The sequence below is a fragment of the Hesperophylax consimilis genome, chromosome 26, assembly GCF_061612785.1.
Source record: "Hesperophylax consimilis isolate HC1 chromosome 26, BYU_Hcon_1.0, whole genome shotgun sequence".
In the NCBI taxonomy this organism is placed as follows: domain Eukaryota; kingdom Metazoa; phylum Arthropoda; class Insecta; order Trichoptera; family Limnephilidae; genus Hesperophylax; species Hesperophylax consimilis.
Window position 1 is genome coordinate 8,735,524 of NC_142861.1, and position 26,278 is coordinate 8,761,801.

Sequence of the window (26,278 nt, forward strand, 5' to 3'; positions counted from 1 at the left end):
TCATCACCCACCTTTAGATATTACTGTATTATGTAACCCTATAAAATGCCAAATTAAAAACCAGACACAATATCCTAACTTTAATAAAGCCAATTATGTTGCAATACGCGATTATCTATATAACACTGACTGGTCTATACTAGAAGGAGGTAATCTCGATGAGAATATTAAAGCCTTTTACGATCATCTATATAAAACCATAGAAAACTTTGTCCCAATTAGTTATAAACTATCTTCAAATTTCCCTCGCTGGTTTAGCAAGGACCTCATTAACATAGTAATTGAGAAGAAAAAAGCGCATAAAATTTACAAAGAAACAACAAATCTTTCTGATTTTATAATTTTCAGCAAGCTGCGAAAAGATTGTAATAAATTATCAAACATTTGTTATAATAATTACATTAAGAATGTGGAATTTTCGATTGGTAACAATGTAAAACATTTTTTCAACTATTGTAAAGCTCAAAATAACAACAACCTTGGCATACCTGAAACTATGCACTATAAACTGAAAACTTCCTGTAAAATCAAAGATATTGTCAATTTGTTTGCAGATTTTTTTAAGGATGTATATGAAACAGATATCCCTGATGAAGACATTCCAAACTTTGAGTCCGATATAAATTTACAACTATCTCAGATACATATTGAGATTAAAGAAATTGCAGCATGTATCAAACTACTGGAACCTAAATCGTGCTCAGGGCCAGATAAAATTCCCCCTGTATTTCAAAAAAACTGTGGGAGTAGTGTCTCTTACCCTCTGTACCTACTATTTAATCAATCACTTTTAACAGGCAAGTTCCCACAAATATGGAAAAATAGCTTTCTCACTCCTATATTTAAAAGCGGAGACAAGTCTTTAGTTGAAAATTACAGACCAATATGCATACAATCGTCAATACCAAAATTTTTTGAAAAGTTAATTCTCCAAAAAATATGTTCTTGCATAAAATTTAATATCTCATCATTTCAACATGGTTTTATCTCTGGACGATCTACCTTAACTAACCTTACACTGTATGAACATTTTATCTCTGGTGCTCTTGCTAATAGAGAACAAGTTGATTCAATTTACACGGATTTTAGTAAAGCCTTTGATAAGGTTTGCATTAAAATTCTTATAAATAAATTGTCTAAATTAGGAATAAGTGGTAATTTATTATGTTGGATTAAGAATTATTTATCAAAACGTGTACTAACTGTCTGTATTAAAGAACACTTATCTTACAAATTTGAAGCCACTAGTGGTGTGCCTCAGGGTTCGCACCTTGGTCCAATATTGTTTATACTATTCATAAACGATGTCACTTCCATATTCACTGATGTTAACATATTATTATTTGCTGATGACATGAAAATATATAAAATCATAAAAAATATATACGACTGCTTGTCCCTCCAATCCAATTTTATAAAATTCGTAGAATGGTGTACCATTAACAAACTTACACTTAACATAAAAAAATGTCAAATCATGAGTTTCTTTAGAATTAAAAACCCTATCAAATATAGTTACTCTTTTAACAATCACAGTTTATTGTCAGTACCTGTAATAAGGGACCTTGGAATAACCTTCGACTCTAAACTACTATTTACCAATCACATTGATATAATAACGGGTAAAGCAATGAAAATTCTGGGCTTCATTGTAAGAATTTGTAAAGATTTTAAAAATATCCAAACGTTTAAAATACTATATACAACTCTGGTTAGGAGTCATTTAGAATACAATTCCCCCATATGGAACCCTTTCTACAAAAGCCATGCAAACTCCATTGAAAGAATCCAACGCAAATTTCTCAGATCAATTAATTTCAAATTAGGTATTCCCGCGGTTGACATAAACTATGAATCTTTATTACAAAAAATGAGACTCTTATCGTTAAAAGATAGAAGAATACTCAATGATCTTATTTTTTTATTTAAAATAAACAATAACTGGTTTGACTCCCCTGAATTGGTCTCATTAATAAATTACCATGTACCTAGTAGACCGACTCGACTCAAAACACCTTTCCACTGTGACAATACTATGACGAACGCAGAACAAAACTCAACCATAAATCGCTTGCATATTTTAGGCAATGAATATGCTAATATTGATCACGCTGCCGGTAATCTGTCTTCATACAAAAGATGCGTTAAACTAAATTTGTTTGCTAGTACCACGTAAATACATCATGTAAACATAATATGCCTACCAGTACTTCTAAAACTATTAATGCACTTGAAATCATAAGTACTTGTAAAATTTATCATATCGGTTAACATAATCCAGGATTTATTACTTTTTATATTTAAATCATTGTCGGTACCTTGAGATAGGTATCTTATTGGTACATTTTATTGTTTTATTTCAATCTTTAAATTTTTATTTTTATTTTTACTTTTTCCTAATAAATTATGGTTTGTACTTTAATACTTTATATTTTAAACTATTCACTTTACAATTTACTTTTATACATTATAATTTTTATACACTACTTATTACCTTACTTTTTACCTATTTTCTTAAATTTTACTAACATTTATACTGTTATTCTTCATGTTGTTGTACTATTATAAGTATGTCAATTATGTTAATGGCACGTGTTGTGCCGTATATGTGTAAATAAATAAATAAATAAATAAATTGTACGATTCGGATTCCCTAAAGAAATAGGTTTTACCTTGCGAACTACTCTGCCACTTGTCTGCACACCATTTGTTTTCTGCTCGTTTGCTCCGAATACTGATTTCCTGCTCTGCTTCGAACACCTGAAAATTTTAAAAATATGTATTTGAATAAAAAAGGTAAAATGATTTGGTTGATATTATATTACAGAAAAAAATGCATTACAGTAGAACCCCGTTAATTCGAACCCCGAATAATTCGAAATAACGCGTAATTCGAAATTTTCGCCAAAAAAATTTCCACAGAAAAATTTTTTCATACAAAAATTTTTTTAATTCGAAATTCGTTAATTCGTAATTCGAAATTTATTTTTGTCCGGCAACGAAAATTTGTTCGTGTAATTCGAAAAAATTTGATTTTTGCGAAAAAAAATCATAATATTTCGTAAATCTGAATCTAAAAGTCAGCCGTGGCGGTAAAACGCGGAAAATTTATTTTTACGTGGTTATACATCGTCCTAATTAGTATTATTATTTTGTAAATCTGAATCGATTTACACTGGAATGTCGTATTTTTTCAAATTTATTTCGAATATCCGAGTTTGAAGGGCCGAGAAAATACGTTTTACGCAGATATGTGTCGTAGTTTTACGAGTTTACACCAAATATCTGAATTTAAAGGGTCGGCCGAAATTTCGATTTACGCGTAAATGTATCATATATTTACGAATTTATTTCGAATATTTGAATTTAAATAGCCCGCTGCAACAGAAATCGGCCGTGAAATCTCGATTTACGCGTAAATATATCGTATTTTTACGAATTTATTTCGAATATCTGAATTTTAAAGGGCCCACCGCGACGGAAATCGGACGCTAAATTTCAATTTACGCGGAAATATATCGTATTTTTATTAACTTTACTTCGAATATCAGAGTTAAAAAATACGGCGCCACGGAAATCGGCCGAAAAATTTCGATTCACGGCGAAATATGACATATTTTTACGAATTTACTTGAAATATCTGAACTTAAAAGGCCGGCCGCGACGAAAATTTGCCGATAAAATTCGATTTACGCGGAAATATATGATATTTTTACGAATTTACAACAAATATCTGAATTTAAAGGGTCGGCCACGACGGAAATCGGCCGCGCATTCTCGATTTACACGTAAATATATCGTATTTTTTCGAATTTATTTCGAATATCTGAATTTAAAGAGCCGGCCGCGCCGGAAATTGGACGCTAAATAAAGAAATAATTAGTATTAATACGAATTTACAACTAAAATACCACCCGGATTTGAAGAGGCGGCCGAGAAAATCGATTTTCGGCATATTTATTTATTTATTTTTTTCATTAAATTTCGAATTACGTGGGAATTCGTTAATTCGAAATTTGATTTTTGATGTCCCGTGGATTTCGAATTAACGAGGTTCTACTGTATTAGTTTTTGGTTTATTAAAAAGAAAACTATTATAAGAAAGCAAGCGGTTTATTTCTTTATTATATATTTTTGTAAAATTCGAGAGCTATCCTGAGAAAATGCACAGGACAGAGGTGTACATGTTTTTATATGAATTTACAAAAACATAATTTTGCAAAAAGTTAAGTTAATTTATTAGGATAATAGTGTTAGTCGGCATATGGTGAGCAATTGTTATTTTTACCCGTTGCACACTAAGGAGTACTAGGCAGGGTAGCACTAAGGACGATGGCATTCGAAGGGTTAAGTGAAACAAGACACTTGTTTAGAAGAGGATGCTTCTACCCTTTTGACTTGTACCCTTGTACAAGTCAAAACTGTGGGTGGATTACACTTCATCCCAATGGCTTAAGCTAAAAGTCGCTTACAATAATGCTTATCGCCAACTATTCCGCCTACCGAGATACTGCAGCGCCGCGGAAATGTTCCTGGAGGGACGAGTACACTCTTTCAGAGCGCTTCTCCGCCATCACATGGGAAGCTTATGGCGCAGACTACGCCAATCAAGTAACAAAATCATCACTGCCATGGTTGCCTGGATGGAGTCCCCTCTGATGGCCCTCTGGAGACGGGAGATGTGCAAATATCCTCCATAAACGGCTGTTCACACTCATTTTTGTGTTTATATTTTATCTTTTTAAATTCCGCTTTTTTGTGCCTGTTGGAATCACCTATGTTATTACCTACCTTATTATTATTTCTACTACTTATTTTGTATATTATTTCAAATATGGAATGTATTGCATTGCACTACCCCTGCATACATTCTGGAATAAATTCTTATTATTATGTATTTGCTGCTAGATTGCAGCTAGAACAGCTTCACTGGCTGCAGTACCGATCAGGTATTTACCTACAGCCAGAGGCGGTTCCTTGGTACGTGCATTTGTGCATTGCACTGCTTGCCTTCAATCTCCATATAATAAATTACAAAGACATCTGTGCCCCAGTGATCGATGTAAGAAATTCGTAATTCCCGTCGGGTCATTATTTGAGCTATCTTCTAGTAAAAAAATCCCGCACAAGAGCAAGCGGTCGTGCATACCCAGATATGCACAGAACCAACTTTTACCATACTACTAAAACAGCATCGGGCGGTATCGAGACAGCCCGAAGTAGCCGAAACGGTGACATGAGCGAGACAGATTACACTCTTGACGTCAAATTACGTGTTAGAGCAGTGCAGATACATAACCCATCCGTGCATTATCGAAGTGCTTTGACGGCGAGTGAATTTTGCATCACTTTGATCATGCGTAATCCAATGCGTTTGGAATGGATTCGCTTAGAAATACTAATGTTCAATGTTAACGCAACAACATTAACACATTGGAACTCGTTCGCGGTGAAATCAAACGGTTTCCCTATATTTTCAACGATGAATTGAGTGTCCTTTATTTTCGAGATAATTTTGTATTTTTGTATTATTTAATCAGTTATTTTACAAATATAACTTATAAGATAGAATGAATTGCAGTAGGTGTTCCCATTCATTAATTTGCTCCACCTAAATTACAGACTAGGTACATTTTAAAAGTGAAATGCACTGCTGGTAATTACAGTCACGGGCCGCCTCTGCCTACAGCCCTCAGTTCAAGTCGAGTCTAAAGTCGAAAATCGAGTTCCTCGGTTGCCCCATCAAATTCAGGTTGGTATTCAAAGAAAATTCGTAATAATACAACTTATTCCCGTTTAAATTGAATTTGGCCCTTCAAATTTAGATATTCGAAAAATAAAAATATTACATTATTCAGACTAAATCGAAATTCTACAGCCTATTATCATTATCAGATATTCAAATTAAATTCATAAAATCATGACATATATCTGTCTAAATCGAAATTTCGCAGCCGATTTTGCGCAGGCTGGCCCTTCAAATTCAGATATAAAAAATAAATTCGTAAAACAACGACATATTCCAAATTTAAATTGAAAAAAAAATGCATTTTATTATGCGTAATTTGAATTATCGGAGTTCTACTGTAACAATAATCGGTTATCTTTGTAGTTCGATTAAAATATTTCGTTGGAGTGCCCGCTCTCTAAAGATTACGAGTAAGTCCCTTCCTTTCTAACAGAGACGAGCGCAGCGCCTCTGGTGACGGATAATCAAACCAAACATCTGTATACAATATATATATATCTGTATCAATTGTGGGTAACAATACCTGTCTTCTGTATCTGTCCGTCAGCGGAGAGTCCATGAAAGGCATGGGCAGGGCACTGGGCGGGATGGGCAGCAGGTCCAGGGGGCTGCCGTGCAGAGCGGAGCGCCCGTCCGGGACCCCCGACCACACCAGGGCAGTCGGGCATTCCATACAAATAATCTAGAAACAGATCACAATTAATACCCGTGGCAGGAAGTCAAGAAGGAAATGGTTCCTGTTGATTTAAAGCCAATGAATCCACCTAAAATTCCTTCTTTTCCATATTTGTAAGTTTAAAAAAAAAAACAATTGAAAATGATAATATTCACGAAGGCATGAAATTTGTATGTTAGTTTGACATCTCTGCTAACAATTACATAATGGCACTTTATTTTTCTTCACACGACTGTGAAACCATATTTTTATTAAATTGAGAATTCAATAACGTACACATTGATATAATGATCAACTGTGTTTTTAAACAACCACATTATATTCCGGCATGAACAAAATGATTGGACATAATGTTTGTTAACATTTGTAAGTAGGTACTTAAATACCTACTTACTCAATTATAATCCACATTTAGAAAAAATTCAAATAAGGAATTATACAAATTGTCCAAAGATACATCCCTATCTTAATGAGAATTCTTTTTTCAAACTTTCTTCTGGCAGTTATGTACCATAATACTGAAAAAATATGAGTTGTTTCACAGAATTTGAACGATTCATCAAATTTCGAGGTTAGTTTTCAAATTCTATTTAAGTTCTGTTATTAAATCATTATGGGCCAGTTGCTTAACAGAACTGAAATAATATCAGAACTTGAAACAACTGGCCCGTAATGATGTAAAACCAAAACTTTAATTAAGAAATTTAATGAAAAAAGACTTTACTGAACCATAGTCAAAGTAAGGCTTGCTTAGTGGATGCAGCGAAATTTCGAGAATGGAAACGGAAGGCACAAACAAATTTACAGACGGACAAAATGCCAAAGGGTCTCTACTCTCAGACAATGATGATATGTATAATAATATTACCTGGATTATGGTGCTCAATTGCAAGAGAACATCTCTGTGATGAGGGCAAGCCAGCAACTCTGTAAACGCCTGTCTCACGGGGCAGAGAGTCGGACTTGTTGGACCATTTGGCGTAGTCGTATTCCCCTTCTCCGGAGAATCCACTTCCGCTTGCGGCTCCTTCTTGATGTGTTGCTTCATGCCACCGTCCATATTCTGCTGCTTCATGTCCATGTTGTGCTTCATGTCGATGTTGTGCTTCATGTCTATATTGTGCTTCATGTCGATGTTATGCTTCATATCCATGTTGTGCTTCATGTCCATGCTTCCGTTCATTTCGGCGTCCAGTGGTGACATGCCGATGGCACTTGACACTGAAATACACAGTAAATGTATTATTATTATTAAGTAAATTTGTCTGCTTGTGTTTTTTATGCACATAGATTTTAAGAATTTTTTTCTCCCTACCGAGAGCAAATAAGATTTGCAGTTTTCGTTTTCCAGTTGCTGGCGATACTGGCTTTTTGGCCAATTTTTTAGTTAGATTCTTGCACCTCATTCAGACAAAAGACATGTTTATATTTTGACAGGTGAAACTTGGTTTCTACGTCGATTTGCGCAGTGCGTAAATTGTTTTTATGAGGGTATGTAAAAGTTGTTTAATTTTTTGATGAATAAAGAAAGTTTAGAAATAATAATTTATTGTCATTTATTATTAAATAAAAGGATATCAGAACACTTTAAGTGTGCAAACTTGGCCATCCTGACAAATCGGCAATTACCGAGCATTAAATTGAAGCCGACCATTACCTTGGATTCGTTCCTGAAGTCCTGGGAAGACCCAAAACGCATCTAGCAAGCCTAATTATGGAGGCAATTGAAACCCATAAAAAGCTCAATAGTTCTCGGTATCTTGTAAATACCAGCCCAGCGCACAACACGGTATTGCATCTACATACATAGGGACACACCTCACCTCAATCTTAGTTTACACATCTGCCCTGATTACGGACATTGTAACATTGGCTAAAGAAGGATGTAGCGCAACCAGGCATAATATATCAAAAATAAATCACAATAATTATTGTATATGATTTAAATATTAAGTGAACACACCCTTTGAGACCTGTTTTTTTTTCAAATGAGGATAGCATAATTATTTCTAGTGTATTGAAAAAAAAAAACAGCAAAACAGACAGTGCAGTTTTGAAGGACCGGTACATCCCGTGTGGCAGGGGTAGAAACCTGAGAGGGGTCTAATGGTGTCGGGAGGTTCGTGCCATTTTCAGTCGTTGCCATGGTTTGGTCCGGACAACACCGGGGCTTCGCCGTCCGCATGTTTCTTGAAAATGGATGTTCTTTCGTCGCCACCCAGCAGGCCTTCCGGTTGCAATTTGCGACGTCTTCCTGTAGGGTTACCTGAAGGAAAATGTTTTTAAACATCGGCCTCACACCTGAGAAGAGCTCAAGGATCGAATTCAAGAGGAAATCGCCGCTATACTCGCTGAGATGTGCCAAAATGCGGCCGAAAACTTCAGAAATCAATTCAACTTTCTGATGTCATCTTAAGGACTTGATGCATAAAACGGCATGATGTACCGAATAAAATAAAATACACCAAACTTCTGTAAGTTTCTCCGTTTTTTTAATAGTCCTTCAAAAATGCACTGTCTGTTATGCCGCACCCTGTACATAATTTTACAAGGCGTTATCAAGCATCAAATATGTTTTACCACTGCCAATTTTAATTCTGGTCTGAAAGGGTCAATAATACCTTGTTCTCTCAAACTGACCTGTGTAGTTTTTGGAGTGAGTTTCATTGTGAGGCCTCAGTAATTTAGTTTATTATACATTGTTCATTGATAATACCTTGTTCCTGCATAGTAGGTTCCGCCTTGCTCTCGCACTGGCTGGCGGCAGTTTGAGGCCGACACCGTTCCACCAGCCCGGCGGAGCTGAGCTGCTGAATTGCCGTCTCGCTCAGCTGCTGGCAGATGGTGGCCAGTTTCCTGCAGCAAGAGTGAGCCAATCGCCGGGAGAGCAGCTCGCACTGACCAAACTCCGTCATGTACTGCAGGGTGAGGGGGAGGAACAATCTGAAATATAAACATCATATTGATTGTAATGTTTTAAGGATTTACTTTAATTGGGATGGGGAAGTAATAGTCAATACTGTTATTATATATTAACACATTGTATTATGTATTAGGGTGATGTAAGGGTAATGAGTAAGATCAAGAAAGGGACGCTTAGATGGTTTGGGCATGTAGAGCGAATGAGCGAAGAATGGAGTGTAAGGAGAATATATGATGCCCAGAGAATATATGGGCCTTAAAATGTTAATAGTAACAAGTCGGGGATGCCTGAAGAAGACATGGCACGACCAAGTGAATCAGATACTTGCGTAGGGCCATGTAAAGAGTCAGAATAATAGAAGAGTATGTATGAGACGATGTATGAATGTGAATGAGGCACGACCGAGTTGTTTGGCGATCCGTCCTCTCTGCCTACCCCTATAGAGAAAACGGCGCAATGGTTAGTTAGTTAGTATCATCTCGGACGACAGGTGATAATGAAGGGACCTTTTTCACGGCTGCGCGGCCTTTTTCATACAAAACTTAAATTTGGATTTTGTGGCCAAAATACAGGGTTTTCCAATAAGAGGTGTTATTTTGATATTCAATCGTAAAAGATCAATGGTTTCGTTGCTTGTGTGGCACGTAGCGCCGTCTTGTTGAAAGTAAACGTTGTCCAGATCAATGCCATCCAATTCCGGCCATAAAAAATCATTAATCATCTGGAAATCATACGGGAAAACTTATATAAATTCGCCTGGACCCGTGGAGGGCAAGTGTACGTCCGTAGAGATATTGGAACACCAGTCATTATTATCAATGACAAAAACAAACACATCTTATCTCACACACCCAATAACTTGTAAAAGAACTGTAACTATTGTATTTATGTTGATAAAATATTTTTTACTTTACTCAAAATTCATTAACATCACTATTTTAACTATTAATCTCAACCTATTATATGAAACAGAAGGGCACAGGTATATGGTTACAGGGGAATTTAAATTATTCAATTTGTATTTCTCTAGTTTTCTTTTATCTCTTTACCCAAACACTACATTTAGTTTTAGCATTAACCAATATAAATCTTGTACTATGTATCTTCAATTCATAGTTACACTATATGCCTGCTATAATTATGTAAAATACTTACAACAACTAAATCCCTATAACACCTGTGTACTTTACATGCTTATGCTTATGTTTTATTTTCTCTATATACTTATGTTCTATATGCTTTATATGCTTATGCTTTATATGCTCGTGATATATACTCGCAACAACTATATGCATACTCTGTATACTTATGCCAATGTTATGCATACTTTTCACGCTTATGTTAAATATCCGCAACAACCAAATCCATATATCACTGGTATACTTTATATGCTTATGTTTTATTTTCTTTATATGCTTATGTTTTTTAATCTCTTTAAGCTCATGTTTTATTTTCTCTTTATGCTTATATTTTATATTATTTATATGCTTATGTTATGTATTATTTATATGCTCATGTTATACATTCGCAACAGATATAAGTACACTTTATTCACTAATAGACACGATACCGATATAATTATAATAACGGAGCGTAATTCTTTTAATTTAATTCTTCATAGTTTTGGCAAGCTTATGGATGTATGTGCTATCAATTGCTCTAAATGAATTAAAATTAATTTTAAATGGATGATTTTATAGCTAGCCAAATAGAAAATTTCTACAAAATCCATGAATACGAATGTGCAAGCACAGAGACATGTAATGAATTTTTCCCACACAAATTTAACGGTTTATTCATATTACACCAAAATATTCGTAGTATGTTTCAAAATTTTGATGAATTTATTATTAAAATCAATAATCTAATATTACAACCAGACTGTATAATATTAACAGAGACATTTACAAATGATGAGTCACCAGCTTTTCAGCTTCCTAACTATACATACATCCCAACTAAAATAAATATCAATAAAAATAGTGGAATCGCAATATTCGTTCACGCCAAATTCAGTATTGTCACGACTTTAGAACACCCAATATTACTGACTAACTGTATTCAAATCGAAATTAAACTCGATAAATATATTTATCACATAATTGCCATTTACAGAACACACGAATCAAATATTTCACATTTTATAACTCAACTGAAAAATATATTACTACCGCTTAAAAATAAAACCTATTTTATCGCGGGTGATTTTAATATTAACATTAACGAAAAATCAGAAAATATTTTCAAAAATGAGTTCCTAAATTGTATGACTGAATTAGATTTTAAATCATGCATAAACAAAAATACTAGAGAAATGCATGGACAAAAATCGTCTTGCTTAGATCATATTTGGATAAACATAAAATTACAAAACCTATATAAAATCAAAACAATGATTTGGCAAACGAATATTACTGACCACCACACTTGCTTATTATTGTATGATAATGAAATAAAATCACAAATTAAGGCTCCAATTACTATTAAAAAAACCACAAATATTGCCACTTTAGAGAAAAAATTGAAAGCAGAAACTTGGTGTACGATACTACAATCTAACGATGTCGAACAATGCTCAAATATGTTTGAAAAACAAATTATGGATCATATTGAAACCTCCACAACAGAGGTCTCATTATACACGAATTCAAAATTCAGACGTATAAAACCTTGGATCACTTGTGGCCTAATAAAATCTATCAGAGAAAAAGAAAGGCTATATAAAAATACAATTAAAAATCCACACGATGAAAATGCTAAGATAGTTCTCAAAAAATATAGAAATAAATTAACAGCTTTAATTAAAAAAAGTAAAGACGACTACTTTAAAAAAATAATCTCTACTTCAGAAAACAATCTAAAAGTTATTTGGAAAACGGTAAATTATGCAATTGAAAATAAGAAAAAAAATAATTCTATAAAATATTTAAAACATGAAAATAATATCATAGATGTATCCAAAGACCCAAAACTAACAGCAAACATTTTTAATTCTTATTTCTCTAAAGTAGGAAACAATCTCGCTGATAAAATCACTAAATCTGTACACACACCAAAAACTATAACAACTAATACCCAAAAACAAAATACACTATCCACTTTTAAAAAAACTACCGAAACTGAAATACAACTTGTAATAGAAAGCATGAAAGACGGATCCTCTCCAGGTTTTGACCACATTTCTATATCTACGTATCTACTGAAACCACTAAACCACCTTATCAATCTCAGTCTGACTAAAGGCATATTCCCAACAAATTATAAAAAATCTATAATATCCCCTATCTTTAAAACCGGCGACCCGCAAAATGTTTCAAATTATCGACCGATATCACTAATATCGAATATAGCAAAAATATTTGAAAAGATTGTGAAAAAAAGGGTTGTTGATTTTCTAGAAAACAATAAAATATTACATTCCAATCAATTCGGATTCTTAAAAACAAAAAGCACACAAGATGCAATAGCAAATGTAACATCATTTATATACTCTGCACTTGATGAAGGAAATAAATGCGCAGGAATATTCATAGACCTAAGAAAAGCATTCGATAGTATCTCACACGCAAAGCTTATCAAAAAACTGAAATTAAATAACATCAATGATAAAGCCGTCCAATGGATAGAAAGTTATTTGAACAATCGTGCACAAATTGTTAAAATAAATGACCAAACTAGCGACCAAGAAACATCAAATTTTGGTATCCCACAGGGCACCGTGCTTGGACCAATATTGTTCATTTTGTATGTAAACGACATATTTATTCAACCATTGCATGGCCAAATTATCTCTTACGCTGATGATACAGTCCTTATAATAAAAGAAAAAACTTGGGAAAAAATTAATCTAAAAGCTACAGAAGACATAAATAATCTAAAAATATGGTTTGACAATAACCTCTTGTCGTTAAATAGTGATAAAACATATGTCATTCCTTTCGAAATTAACACTAACATTGTACGAGGGTGGGTCAATAAGTCCTTAGAAAAGCCGACAGGTGGCGCGACTAGTACTGTAAGCGGTTTGTTTTCATGCAGCGGCACTACCGATTCAGTATGCTGCGAAGTTTCAAGGAGATTGGTCGGGTTGTTGCGTGTTTCTCGTACATTTAAAAAAAAAAATTTGCTTGTTTACAAAAATGGAGAAAATTGAGTTTAGAACTGTTATTAAACATTTTAATATAAAAGGGTTAACAGCAAAGAAAATAAAAAATGAGTTGGATTTAGTTCATGGCACATCTGCTCCTTCACTTGCAACTATTTATAACTGGTTAAATGAATTTAAATGTGGTCGTACATCAACAAAGGATGAACCACGCTCAGGACGTCCTGTAGAAGTGACTACACCAGAAATGATCAATAAAATCCACGATATGGTGTTAAGTGACCAAAGATTAAAGTTGAGTGAGATAATTGAGGTTACAGGGATCTCAAAAGGTAGCGTCATTTCTATTTTACATGACAAATTGGGCATGAAAAAAATTTCTGCAAGATGGGTGCCGCGTTTGCTCACAGTCGACAATAAACAAATAGGGTGGTGGCCTATAAAGCCCTGTTGTCGCTCATGCAAAGCAATCCGGATGAATTTTTTCGTCGCTTTGTGACTGTAGATGAAACATGGATACACCACTATACTCCCAAGACGAAAGAACAGTCAAAGCAGTGGATTGCGAAAGGCGAACCATGTCCAAAGAAGGCGAAAACCGTAAAATCAGCTGGTAAGGTTATGGCTACTGTATTTTGGGATGCACATGGAATTATTTTCGTTGACTATTTGGAAAAAGGAAAAACAATAACAGGGGATTATTATGCATCTTTATTGAACCAGCTAAAAAACAAAATTGAAGAAAAACGGCCTCATTTAAACAGGAAAAAAATCCTCTTTCATCAGGACAATGCCCGTGTTCACACATGTTTACGATCAATGGCTAAAATTGAAGAATTGAAGTTCGAATTGGTCGACCACCCACCGTATTCGCCAGATTTAGCCCCCAGTGACTTTTTCCTTTTCCCAAACTTAAAAAAATGGCTAAGTGGACAACGTTTTTTTTTCAAATGAAGAAGTCATCGATCGGACAAATGCTTATTTTGAGGACCTTCCGAAAACTTATTTTTCTGACGGTTTAAAAAAAATTGAGAAACGTCTAACCAAGTGTATTGAGCTCCAAGGAGATTATGTTGAGAAATAAAAAAAAAATACAAAAATACAAACTGTTTTAATGCTTTTTTCTAAGGACTTATTGACCCACCCTCGTACCTCCAAATCTTCAAATATTCTTACATAATCATTCTCTCGCACAACACGATACTAATCACTGCCAACAAAAATGTTCACTTCTGAAAATAGCGGATAAAATTACATATCTTGGAATAATCATAGATAAAAACCTAAAATGGAAAGATCACATCGACCATACAATAAAAAGAGTTAGGAAGTTAATTCATATATTCTTACGAATACGAAACTTCTTATCAACGAAAAACCTATACTCAATATACTACGCATTAGTACAGTCTATTCTTCAGTATGCCATTATCAGTTGGGGAGCAGCTTACAAAACTAATCTGACCCCCATAGAAATTGTTCAAAAACTAATAATAAAAATTATACTAAAAAAACCTCCAGACTTTCCAACTGACAGCATATTCGAAGAATTCAAAGTTCCAACATTTAAAAACTTATTTATAAAAAATTCAATTATACAAATTATAAAAGAAAAAGATAAATACGCATTCATAACTGAAAATCGTACTAGACTTAAACATGTATTTGTGTGCCCCAAATTAAACACTTCTTTTGCACAACACCATTATACTCACCAAGGAAAATTCTTTTTCAATAACCTACCAATAGAAATCAGAAGCATTAGGAACAAAATTCAATTGTTGAACTCCATCAAAAAGTATTTTAGAGAATGTCACACTAAAAATCTTACTTGTTTTTCTTCTTACTGAATTCATATATGTTTACATATTTTAGTTAACGGGTCTGATTGCCATGTGTCTATATTACCTACACATACATATATATTGAAATACATGATTATAGTAAATAGTAATTGTAATTATATGAAATGTATTAACTGTATTAACTGCATTGTATTAACTGTACACGTGACTTTATTTGTACATAATATGTGAAATGTTAACTCTTCTTCCATCCACAAGCTAAGGCTTTTAATGGAAGACCAGTAAAATTATAATATATTATGTTGTTTATTGCATTAAAAAAAAAAAATAAATAAATAAATAAAATAAAATAAAATAAAATCTCTCGATAGCGCAATCCATTCACCGTAACTGTTGCTCCAGCCTCATTTTCGAAAAAGTAAGGTCAAATGACTCCGCCGGACCATAAACCGCACCAAACAGTCACACGTTGAGGATAGAGAGGCTTTTCAACAATAACTCTTGGGTTTTCCGAGCCCCAGATGCGACAATTTTGCTTGTTGACGAAGCCACCGAGGTGGAAATGGGCCTCATCACTCAAGATGATTTGCATTTGATTCACTCAAGTGAATTTTAATAATTTCAATGCGTTGTTGAAGCGTGTATCGTTCCATTTTTATTAATAACGTAGTTTCTACTTGTCAAATGTCAAAAAATGACAGCTTCAAAAGTAACATCTACCGAAATAGCGGGCTATTCAAAATAACACCTCTTATTGGAAAACCCTTAAGAGCGTGAGCACACAGAGAGCGGTCAGGAGTTCCGAGTTCCGCGTTCGGCGTTCATTAGAATGTACTGATACTATAACAACAACGCACACAGCGGGCAGTCAGACCGCGGTGGTCAAAACGGAACGCCGCGTTCTAAGAGTTCTTTTGCCGCCGAGGCAGAGAACGCCAGAACGCCGCGATGTTTGAGGTTACAAACACAGAAAAGTTAATTGAATTGGTTAGGGAAAGGAGTTTGTTATACGATTTAAGTGATGTAAATTATAAAAAACGCGAAAAAAAAGTCGAAGCTTGGTTTGAAATTGCTACTAGTAAATTTAAATTTTAAGTAAATTTTATTATTAGTAAATTCGCCTTGTTCTTCTCGCGTTGTGTTGATTGGGTGCACCCAATACTTTCTTTTCTTTTTAGAAGCTGTTAAGCTCCACAAGAGCAATATATTTTCACGGATGATGAACTTTCTAGTGACATGTTGCATATGCAAAGACCCAAACGAAACTAGAACGCGAGAATTTGAACGCCGCTTGTGTGCGTTGGAACTCTTGAGCGGTCAACGGTCACCAGAACGCAGAACTCTGACCGCTCTCTGTGTGCTCACGCCCTTACTTGACCAAACTGAAAAATCAAAAGGAATACCAAATATATAGTACGGATGTGATACTTCATTTACTTGTGTGTTCAAATTAAAAAATACTGTAATATAACTAATATAATTTACTAATATAGATAATAGCTATACCTTTTCATTAAAAAAGAATATTTCAGTTTGGTTGGGTATTTTGACCTCAAATCCAACTTTATGTATTGTGTGAAAAAGACTGCGCAGATGTTCCTCTTAATCATAACTATATGCAATAGAAATTTGATTGTATGAAGTAGAACTGTGCCTTGACGGCAATTCGAAAAAACGCCAATGCCTCTATTGTCGGCGATTGAAAACTGTTATTTATTTATTGGATGATTTTTATAGCGCCGCTTTTGCGAAATATCACCTCAGGGGCGCTGTACAGTTAATGCAGATATTACAAAAAAAATATATAAATATTACAAATTGAAATTGAAATTAAGTTAAATAAAATGAAGTACAGAAACAGGTGACACGGAGATGGAGAATCTGCTGCAAGAATCCTAGGTGGTGAGGAAACTGGACCAGCTGCTGCAGCGAAAGAGTCCACCAACAGTGCCAGCACGAGGTTCGTCATCCTTCCAGGTATGTGTCTGCTGCTAATAGAGCGCTGACACAATGTCCTCTCATGGATTCCAGACCTTGGCAGCACCGCTGTGACATTCGACGAAGGTAGAGGATGGAGACTCTGCAGCAAGAATCCCAGGTGGTGAGGAAACTGGACCAGCTACTGCAGCGAAAGAGTGCACCGTGCCACCAACAGTGCCAGCACGAGGTTCGTCATCCGTCCAGGTATGTGTCTGCTGCTAATTAAGCGCTGTCACAGTATCCTCACATAGATAACAAACCTTGGCAGCACCGCTGTGACGTTCCATCTCCTTGTAAACTTGTTTCTGGTGATTATGTTAGTGGTGTATTGTTCCGAAATAAAAGGCGGCGGACGAGATAATAAATCACCTTGGGCACTTGTTAGGGCTTTCAGAGTTTCCAAGAATAACATTGAAAACATCTGGCGTACCTACAGTTACCGATTCTCGTCCCAAGTTCAACTTAAGCGAATTTAGAATATTTTTAGCACAATTTTCGATTTTTCATTTTTGAAACACTGCTCTCTAGTCACATTATTATTAAGTTCTGATTACTAATTGGTAAGTTAATTTAAAATGTTGATTCACTGATTTTTAAAATAACTTCAAAGGGATGTTGCCTCGTTTCCCTTGAAAATACTAAAAAAACACAAAGCGGTTGGAGACGGCATGACGCGTCCAGCTGCCACAAAGGGCGCTTCACAACTGTTAAACATAAGTGTTGGAAATATAAAGTGAAGTGACAATAATTTTTATAATACTTTTGTCTAATTAATATATATTTTTTATTATTTTAATATAGATCATAGTTACATTAATACATACATTTTTTTGCAAATATAATATTTAGGTACATAATTGGTCATGTATACCTTATCAGAAAAGAGGAGCTCTTGTGCCTGATAAGGGAGCCACGATTCTTACTTCAGTGATTCAATGTTATGTGTAAAATATAAATATAATATATCCATATATTTTTTAATATAAGTTTTTTTTGAAAAAAAGTTTGATTTTATAGATTTGTTCTTGTTGGTTCGTAATACAGCGCAATTCGGAAGGGAGATTATTGTAGTTTTTTATGGCTTGGTAAATATAATGGTTTTGCATTTGAGTTGTTTTAAAGATTGGCGTAATAAATTGATTTCCATTTCTCATCAGTTTGTAAAATTCTTGATATTCTGTGTTATTTTTTTCTTTACACATTTTTATAATTGAAGTTTGCTTAAATATATCATCAATATTTGGTACTGGAAACATTTTAAAAAGCAATTTTGTTGGGAAAGTAGAGTTTTTTTTAAGTATTACCTTTATAATAATTTTTTGCGAGACTTTTACTGAGTTTAGGTTGTTTTTATAAGATCCTCCCCAACCTATGATTCCGTAAATAAGCAGGGAGTGGACAAGAGCATAATATACATTTTTTAGTATTTTCACATTTAAAATATTTCTTAACCTAACAAATATATATATACATTTCCTTATTCTCTTTACTAACTCCGTAATATGGCTTTTCCATTTCAAATTTTCATCGATGATCACACCAAGATATTTAATTTCAGAAGAAGAGTTGATTACAGTACAAATAGGATTAAGTAGTTTACAGTTGACATTGTCACAATTTTCATCATGGATTATGATATTTACTTTGTGTTTAGGTATTTTTTGTAGTGAAAATAATACATATGTTGTTTTTTTGGCATTAAGTGTGAGTACGTTATTATCAAACCATGATTTTAAGATATTAATACATTCATTTGCAAGTTTGTTAACTAGTTCCCATGTTTGACCTTTTATTAATAAAACAGTATCATCAGCATAAGAGATTAATTCACCTTTGATTTTCTGTTGGAAAATGTCATTTACATACATTAGAAATAGTAATGGTCCGAGGACCGTGCCTTGAGGAATGCCAAATGTACTTGTTAGTGGTGTACTAAAGGTTTGGTTTAATTTTACAATTTGAGGTCTCTCTGTTAAGTAGCTTTCTATCCATTTAAGAGCTAAGTGGTCAATGGCATTTTCTTTTAATTTTAATATAAGTCTTTCATGGGAAATGCTGTCAAATGCTTTCTTTAAGTCAATAAAAATTCCTATACATTTATTTGATTTGTCCAGGGCACTCTGAATACTAGATGAAATTTTTGCAATGGCATCTTGGGTACTTTTTCCCTCTGTGAAACCGAATTGATTTTCATTTAAAATCGAGTTTTTTTTTAAGAATGCAGTTAGTCTTTTTTTAACAATTTTTTCAAAAATTTTCGATATATTAGATAAGAGTGAAATGGGTCTATAATTAGAAATGTCCTCCGGGCTACCGGACTTAAATATTGGAGAGATTATGGTTTTCTTATACGTGCTTGGGAAAACTCCTGTCTTAAAGCTATTGTTTATAATATGAGAGATTGGTGTAGAAATATAATTTTTAATGATTTTTAGTGTTTTTACAGCGAGACCGTCAAATCCCGGAGCAGAACCTCCTCGCATTTTTGATATAATTTGTACAATTTCAGACGGATTGGTTGGTTCGAAGAGTTCAAGTTTAGTTTCTATATTTGGAATATTTTCAATATACATCTTATTTATTTTTTCACGGTAATTTTTTCTGCTAGACTCTTTCCGATATTTGCAAAGAATTCGTTAAAAGCGTTTGCTCCTTTTTTAGGTTCTTCAATACAGTTAATTATGTTATTGTTTTGTATTACACTCTTAATAGTATTACTTTTGGTATTTTGTTTATTTTCCATGATTTCATTGATTATATTCCAAACTTTCTTACTGTCATTTTCAGAATCATCAAGTTTATTTTTATAATAATTTTCTTTCGTGTTTTTTATGAGCGTGGTTAATTTATTTTTGTATTCTCTAAAATGAACATTTAATTTAATGTCTAGTGGTTTTTTTTTTGTTTCTTTATAAAGCCATTCTTTGTGTCTTATGGACACAACAAGCCCATGTGTTATCCACGGTTTGATTTTACGAAATTTTGCTGTATTTCCTTTTGGAATAATTTTTTTTGAATCATTTATAAAGTTCGTTAATCTATTTTCAAATATTTTACAGCACTCGTTGACGTTATCACTTCATATGTTTGTTAGTTTCGGGTAAAATGGTAATTACAGTTTACACAATAAAAAACCATCAGCAAGCGAATTTAAAAACTTTATATATGTTTGCGCTCAAAATTTTTATATTTTTTACTGCGGATTTAGGTTTGTAATACTAATATCTAAAAGAGTACTTCATCTGCTGCCAAAAACAGTATTTTATTTTGAAATACGTTTAAGAAGAGCGAATTTATCTGTAATCGCATGTAATGCCAAAATATTTCCCGCGCAATCCACATTATGACAGTTCGGTTAAGAGAAATACATTGCAAAATATAGAGGCTCCAGGGGTTATATCCAAATGAGACAAATTTTCATCAATGCGTTTGGTGTTAATGGCTTTAGCACTTATTTCCAACAATTAATTATATTTTGATTCAATACTAATTCTTACCTCAACAGACCATCGTCGGGTGTCCTCTTGTCGAGCAGCTCAATGATCCAGGTGAGGAAGTCGTGGCGGTCGATGAGGCCCTCCTCGATGAGCCAGCGCGCCAGCTGGATGCAGTAGCCCCACTGCCGCAAGGCCTGGCCGCTGTCCACGGCGGGTGCGTCGCACGATCCGGAGCCTGCGCCCGTTGGGGTCACGGAGCCCAGAGCTAAACATGGAGTGTTACATTAGTCAACCAAAACAAAAGTACATTTAGCCACAATGTGATTGATTACAGCGGGAGAGACGGAAACAGGTAACATTGGGCGAGTCTTTTATTAAACCTTCAGGCCTCGGAAGGACATTACTAGCCACAAACATTGTATTCATTAGAGCCCCTGAAGGATAGATCTGACCGGGGAGTCCGTACTTTATAAAAGTATTTTTATCTTTTTTTCTGCAATGCGGAGACATATGATTTGTTCGTTGTTGGAAAGAGAAATAATTATTCTTCTCAGTTATAATAAAATAATTACTTGATTCTAAGGATAAAATCCTAAAAATTGTCTAAGTGTACGATTACAATTTGGGATGATTTTTTTAAAGATAAAAAATTATTTATATATGTTTATTGTATAAATGGCGTAAAAAGTGAAGTAACAGTTTTCTTACTAATTCCCTACAAAAAAGAAATGTGTTTTCTAAACATCGAATTCTTTCAAAATTATGGACGATTCGAGTCAAAATGTTTCGGTAATTTTTTTTGCTAACATTTTCGTGTTTATTTTACAAGCAATAATTATTAGCCTGAAACATTCATCCACATTGAAAAATCTCCTGATAAAAGATACATGACGCCAACGGGACTTGAACCCGTGTCCTTTCGATTTCCGGTCGACAGCTCTGACCACTGAGCTATGGCGGCTTATCTCTTATCCGCGAAATAATTCAATATATACTAGTGTTTCATTCAACAATTACTGCTTGTTACATTTTTTCACCTGAAACAACCAACTTTATTTTATATGAGAAAGGCATTGTAAGTGCTAACTCTCTCACTAGATGGCGTCGAGACAAATTGTCTACATTTTTTGGTGAAGATACTAGAACTTGTCAAATATTAATTATAATTTTTTTGGTAAACTAATAAATAAAGTTATTTGTTTCAGGTGAAAAATGTAACAAGCAGTAATTGTTGAATGAAACACTAGTATATATTGAATTATTTCGCGGATAAGAGATAAGCCGCCATAGCTCAGTGGTCAGAGCTGTCGACCTTAAATCGAAGGGACACGGGTTCGAGTCCCGTTGGCGTCATGTATCTTTTATCAGGAGATTTTTCAATGTGCATGAGTGTTTCAGGCTAATAATTATTGCTTATAAAATAATTGTTACCCTTTGTGCTATGCATAAAAAATCTTGTCTTAAACATTAGTTTACCAAAAAAATTATAATTTTCGTGTTTGATATTAAAATTTTATTATTTGGAATATCAATCAATGTTTATTTCAAATACAAATATTTGAAAGATAACTTTATCTAATAACTAAAACGGTATTTGTTTTTACGACTACTTCAAAAATAAGAAATTTATAACAAATTTAAAATAGAATTTCAGAAGCATTCTGAAATTCCATGAGAAATTTCCCCGTTTTTGGGACTTGTATGTAAAAATATTTAAAAGCCTAAAGGGTAAAATCGAATATATACAGGGTGTCCGGGGATAAAGTGCACAAACATCGGGAAGTGATTCTAGACGATGGTAGAAGTAAAAAAAAAATTTCTGTACAAATTTTTTTTTCAATAAAAGAATATTATTTTGTACGCACAAAAAATTCAACTTTTATACCTGAATACAACCTTAAAACATTGAAATTTTGGAAAAAAGTTAATTATCTTTTTTACTTGGACTATATGTAGAATCACCCCCGAAGTTTGCGCACTTTACTCCTGAACACTGTATTACCTGACAACGGGCGAAACTAACCCATCACCGAAATCGGAGTTATCTGATCTTTTAATTGATGGTGATAATTCTCCTAAATAATATTAACTTTCCACCGCTTTCACTTCTGCCACCACAGTATAATAAAGATAATAATTTTAACAATGTTTTTATTCATCATTGCACCATTTTTTAGGGGAACAGATTAATTGAATTTCAATAATTGCAATAATTCCACTTTTGATTCAAAAGTTACTACATATTTGTATTTAATGTGTTTATGATTATTGTTCCCCGAAAATCAACCTTGCAAATAGAGTAGTGGATGCGTGGAACTTTCACAAAATTTCATCGATTCTACTAATACAAACCAATTTATAGCTCAATTGTATTATTTTTTGGAGAGGAGAAAGGATTAGCTATGAACTAACTTTATTAACTAGGAAATTGGTATGAGCTCATCAGCCGTATGTTGCCTGCTCATTAAAAAATAATAATAATAATAATAATAATAATAATATTTAATGATTCCCCTCGGCCGGGAGAGCTGTCAGTTTTCGGCCCCTTATTTTGGGTGCTAATTCACTCACTGCCGTACCTATACGTGTGTTAACAATATATGTGATTGCTACATAGCATACAGCACGGCGAACATAACCATTGCGTGCGGCAGTTGGCGCACTATCCGTGGCAATGGGCTGATGTGAGAAATGTCCGTCTCACACAGGGCCCCACTGAGAGACAGCCTGGGTTCTCAATAACTCATAAACTCTGGTCCTCCGTCAATAGGATAAGGTGCTCCCACAACCGTTGTGCCCACATGATGCAAGAGTTGGCGATGTATGAATGTGGTGCGGTATGTGGTAAATGAATACCCACTATATTCATTCCCCGGCGGGATTGATGAGGTCGACAGGGTTAAACCTGTCTCTATATTTTTCAAATTCCAGATTCGTTAGACCCTCAGTAACAGATGAATGACAAATAATATTTATATAAAGGTTCCACTGCACAGATGTTTGAAGTGGAGGGCACCAAAAGCTGTGGGAAAAGTGAATTAAATCAATGTCACTCCACGATGAAATTTTTTATTTGCATCCTGTTGATAAAAAACCTTTCATATGTTTTAGGAACATAATAAAAAAAAAGAAATGATGAAGCAAACATAACCTTAGTAAGTAAAAAGCAAAGTAGAACCAATTTTTTTCTCACCACTGGGAATGCCAGGAGAATGCAAGGAATTCGGCACAGTGTTGCCAGGAGTGCCAGGCGGATTGGCCCCCGTTTGGTTGTTCCCCGATTGTTGGGAACTGTTGACACCAGAGCTGCTGATACCCTGGGGCGCGATTATCGGGCCTGGGGTGGTGTTACCTGTAAAATAAAAGTTATAATTGATTGACTATCTAATTGGTTGGTTGATTAGCTGATCGATTGGTATTTAATTGACTGATTGGTTGGTTGATTGGTTGATCGATTAGTAGTCGATTGACTGATTGGTTGGTTAATTGAGTCATTCGTGGATTGGTTAATTGATTGGCAGATTGATTGATTGATTGATTGATTCATTGATTGGCTGATTGATTGATTCACCTGAAGTAGGAGGTGGTGTTTTGTCGGGGATACTACTTGGTGGGTTTTGGTAGTGCTCAGCCAACTTGGGAAGCTGATCCTTGAGAAACTTCACCAGTGTTGATGTCCATTCTGAAAATTATAAAAATTACATTTAATTAGATGGCAATTTTTATTAAGACAGAGAGTGTATTAGACCTTTAGAAGAATTTATCCAGCATGAATCTAAAATGAAAAATTATCTTGAAATCACCTCATATAAAGAACTACAAGAGATTCGACAAATGTTCATTTCATCAATGAAGATTCTCAGACAAAAATTTTAAATACTAAATCAGAAAAAGATTTGGTCACATCTAGGAATTGAACCCAGGATATCAGTCTCGCTGAGGCTTTGCTTAAAGATAGCTGCCAATAAAAATGTGCGTTAAGAAAATGAAGATAAAGCTGGTAGTTCTTAGTCGAAGTGTGATACAGGTAAATATGACCAAAGGGGACAGGGTCAAATTAAGAAATTCGGTTAACTGCACAGAAGGTACAAGAAGGCTATACTATCATATTTTTTCAATTAAGATTAACCTATATCTACCTCTATGTTTTGTACATCTTACTTTTACATCATTCTAGAGCTTATATTCATTTCATACTTTCTGATGTCACTGTACCATCTAATGTCAAACGTGTTGTTATTATTGTTTATGGTATAATTATACCGTTGATATTAAATAAATAAATCTACACTATTTCTATAATCTACGGAGATGAGGTGGATTACCGGTGGTGGGATCGGGCAGCTGCCTCTTTTTGATCTTGGCCTCTGACACGGCCACCGTGTAGGCAGAGCTCAGCTTGATGAACCAGGCGGCGCGGGACATGGGCACCTGGTGCTCCGTCAGCGTCATGAAGATCTCCTCCTTCTTGTTGAAGTTGGGCGCCTTCTTGGCCAGGGACATGAGCGGCTTGCTTCCTGCACAAGGACAAATTGATTTCAAAATGGCGGGTGGTTCGGAAATCGACAAGCTTGTTCGTAAAACGCGTGGTGGGCGGCTAACATCAGCCCAAATTGAGAGTTTATTGGATGAATCTGACCACGATAACCTCAGTGACCACATAGATTCCTCAGATCCGCAGTCTGAGGAAGAAGAGTCCACTGAGGAGACAGTGGAAGTTTCAGCGAGTGAAGAAGGCCTGTCGGCTTCCATACCTCCAGCAAAATATCGCAATTCTACCAATCCTAATGAATGGACGTGGAATTCGTCTCCAATTATTAGCCGGATTCCATTTACCGGCAACCCAGGAGTTCGAAGAAGTATGTTGAAAAATTGATTTTACAATTTAACTGTCAAAAACCAAAAAGGATACTTTTTCATTTTATTATTTTTATTGCGGTCAAGCCAGACCAGGATGGACGGAGGTGACTTCCGATGAGCTGCAGTCCTACTTAGCCCTATGCCTGCTGATGGCTTCATGCCAAAAGTCCTCCCTACAGCTATACTGGTCTAAGAGGTCTGGATCGCGCTGGGAATGCAAATCATGCAAAATGGCCCTCTACATCCCTGAATACTTTGAGGATTACCATACTAAATTTAATTTTTAGTTTTAAGTATATGTTTATGTAAAAAAAATATATTATGGTAATAAGTATGATTAATGTACAAATTTTCTTAATCCAATTATAAAAAAATAAAGAAAAAATAATTGGTTTTTATTATATAGTTATTTTTATATCCTCGTTTAGTCATAATATTATTTTTTTTTTAAACACTACATATATTTTTTACATACCTTGATTCAATGCACAAGTAAATTTAAAAAAATTGTTACGTTTGCATGTTTAGTTTAAAAGTTATATTAGATTTAGTACACCACTGCAGATTTAAAACTTTTGTCACATAATTAATTCGGATGTGAAGGACAAATTTTTAGCTAAACAATTCGGAGGCCAATGGGTTAACACACTGCACTCTAACCACATTACTATAAAGTTCTGATTATGGGTTGTTCAGTTTATTTAAAATGTTGAATAACTGATTTTAAAAATAATTTCAAAAGG

General features: G+C 34.4%; 1 protein-coding gene across 1 annotated transcript in view; it reads right to left on the reverse strand.

Moving 5' to 3' along the window:
* Positions 1-26,278, reverse strand: part of kto (mediator complex subunit kohtalo) — a 104,424-nt gene that overhangs the window by 70,991 nt on the left and 7,155 nt on the right. The window contains exons 4-11 of the mRNA XM_089647356.1: positions 25,001-25,192; positions 24,247-24,357; positions 23,869-24,027; positions 20,736-20,940; positions 9,142-9,368; positions 7,294-7,646; positions 6,273-6,431; positions 2,673-2,760 (exon numbers count right to left, since the gene is read on the reverse strand). Of these exons, the coding sequence (XP_089503482.1) occupies positions 2,673-2,760; positions 6,273-6,431; positions 7,294-7,646; positions 9,142-9,368; positions 20,736-20,940; positions 23,869-24,027; positions 24,247-24,357; positions 25,001-25,192 (1,494 nt within the window). The remainder of the gene's footprint in view (positions 1-2,672; positions 2,761-6,272; positions 6,432-7,293; positions 7,647-9,141; positions 9,369-20,735; positions 20,941-23,868; positions 24,028-24,246; positions 24,358-25,000; positions 25,193-26,278) is intronic.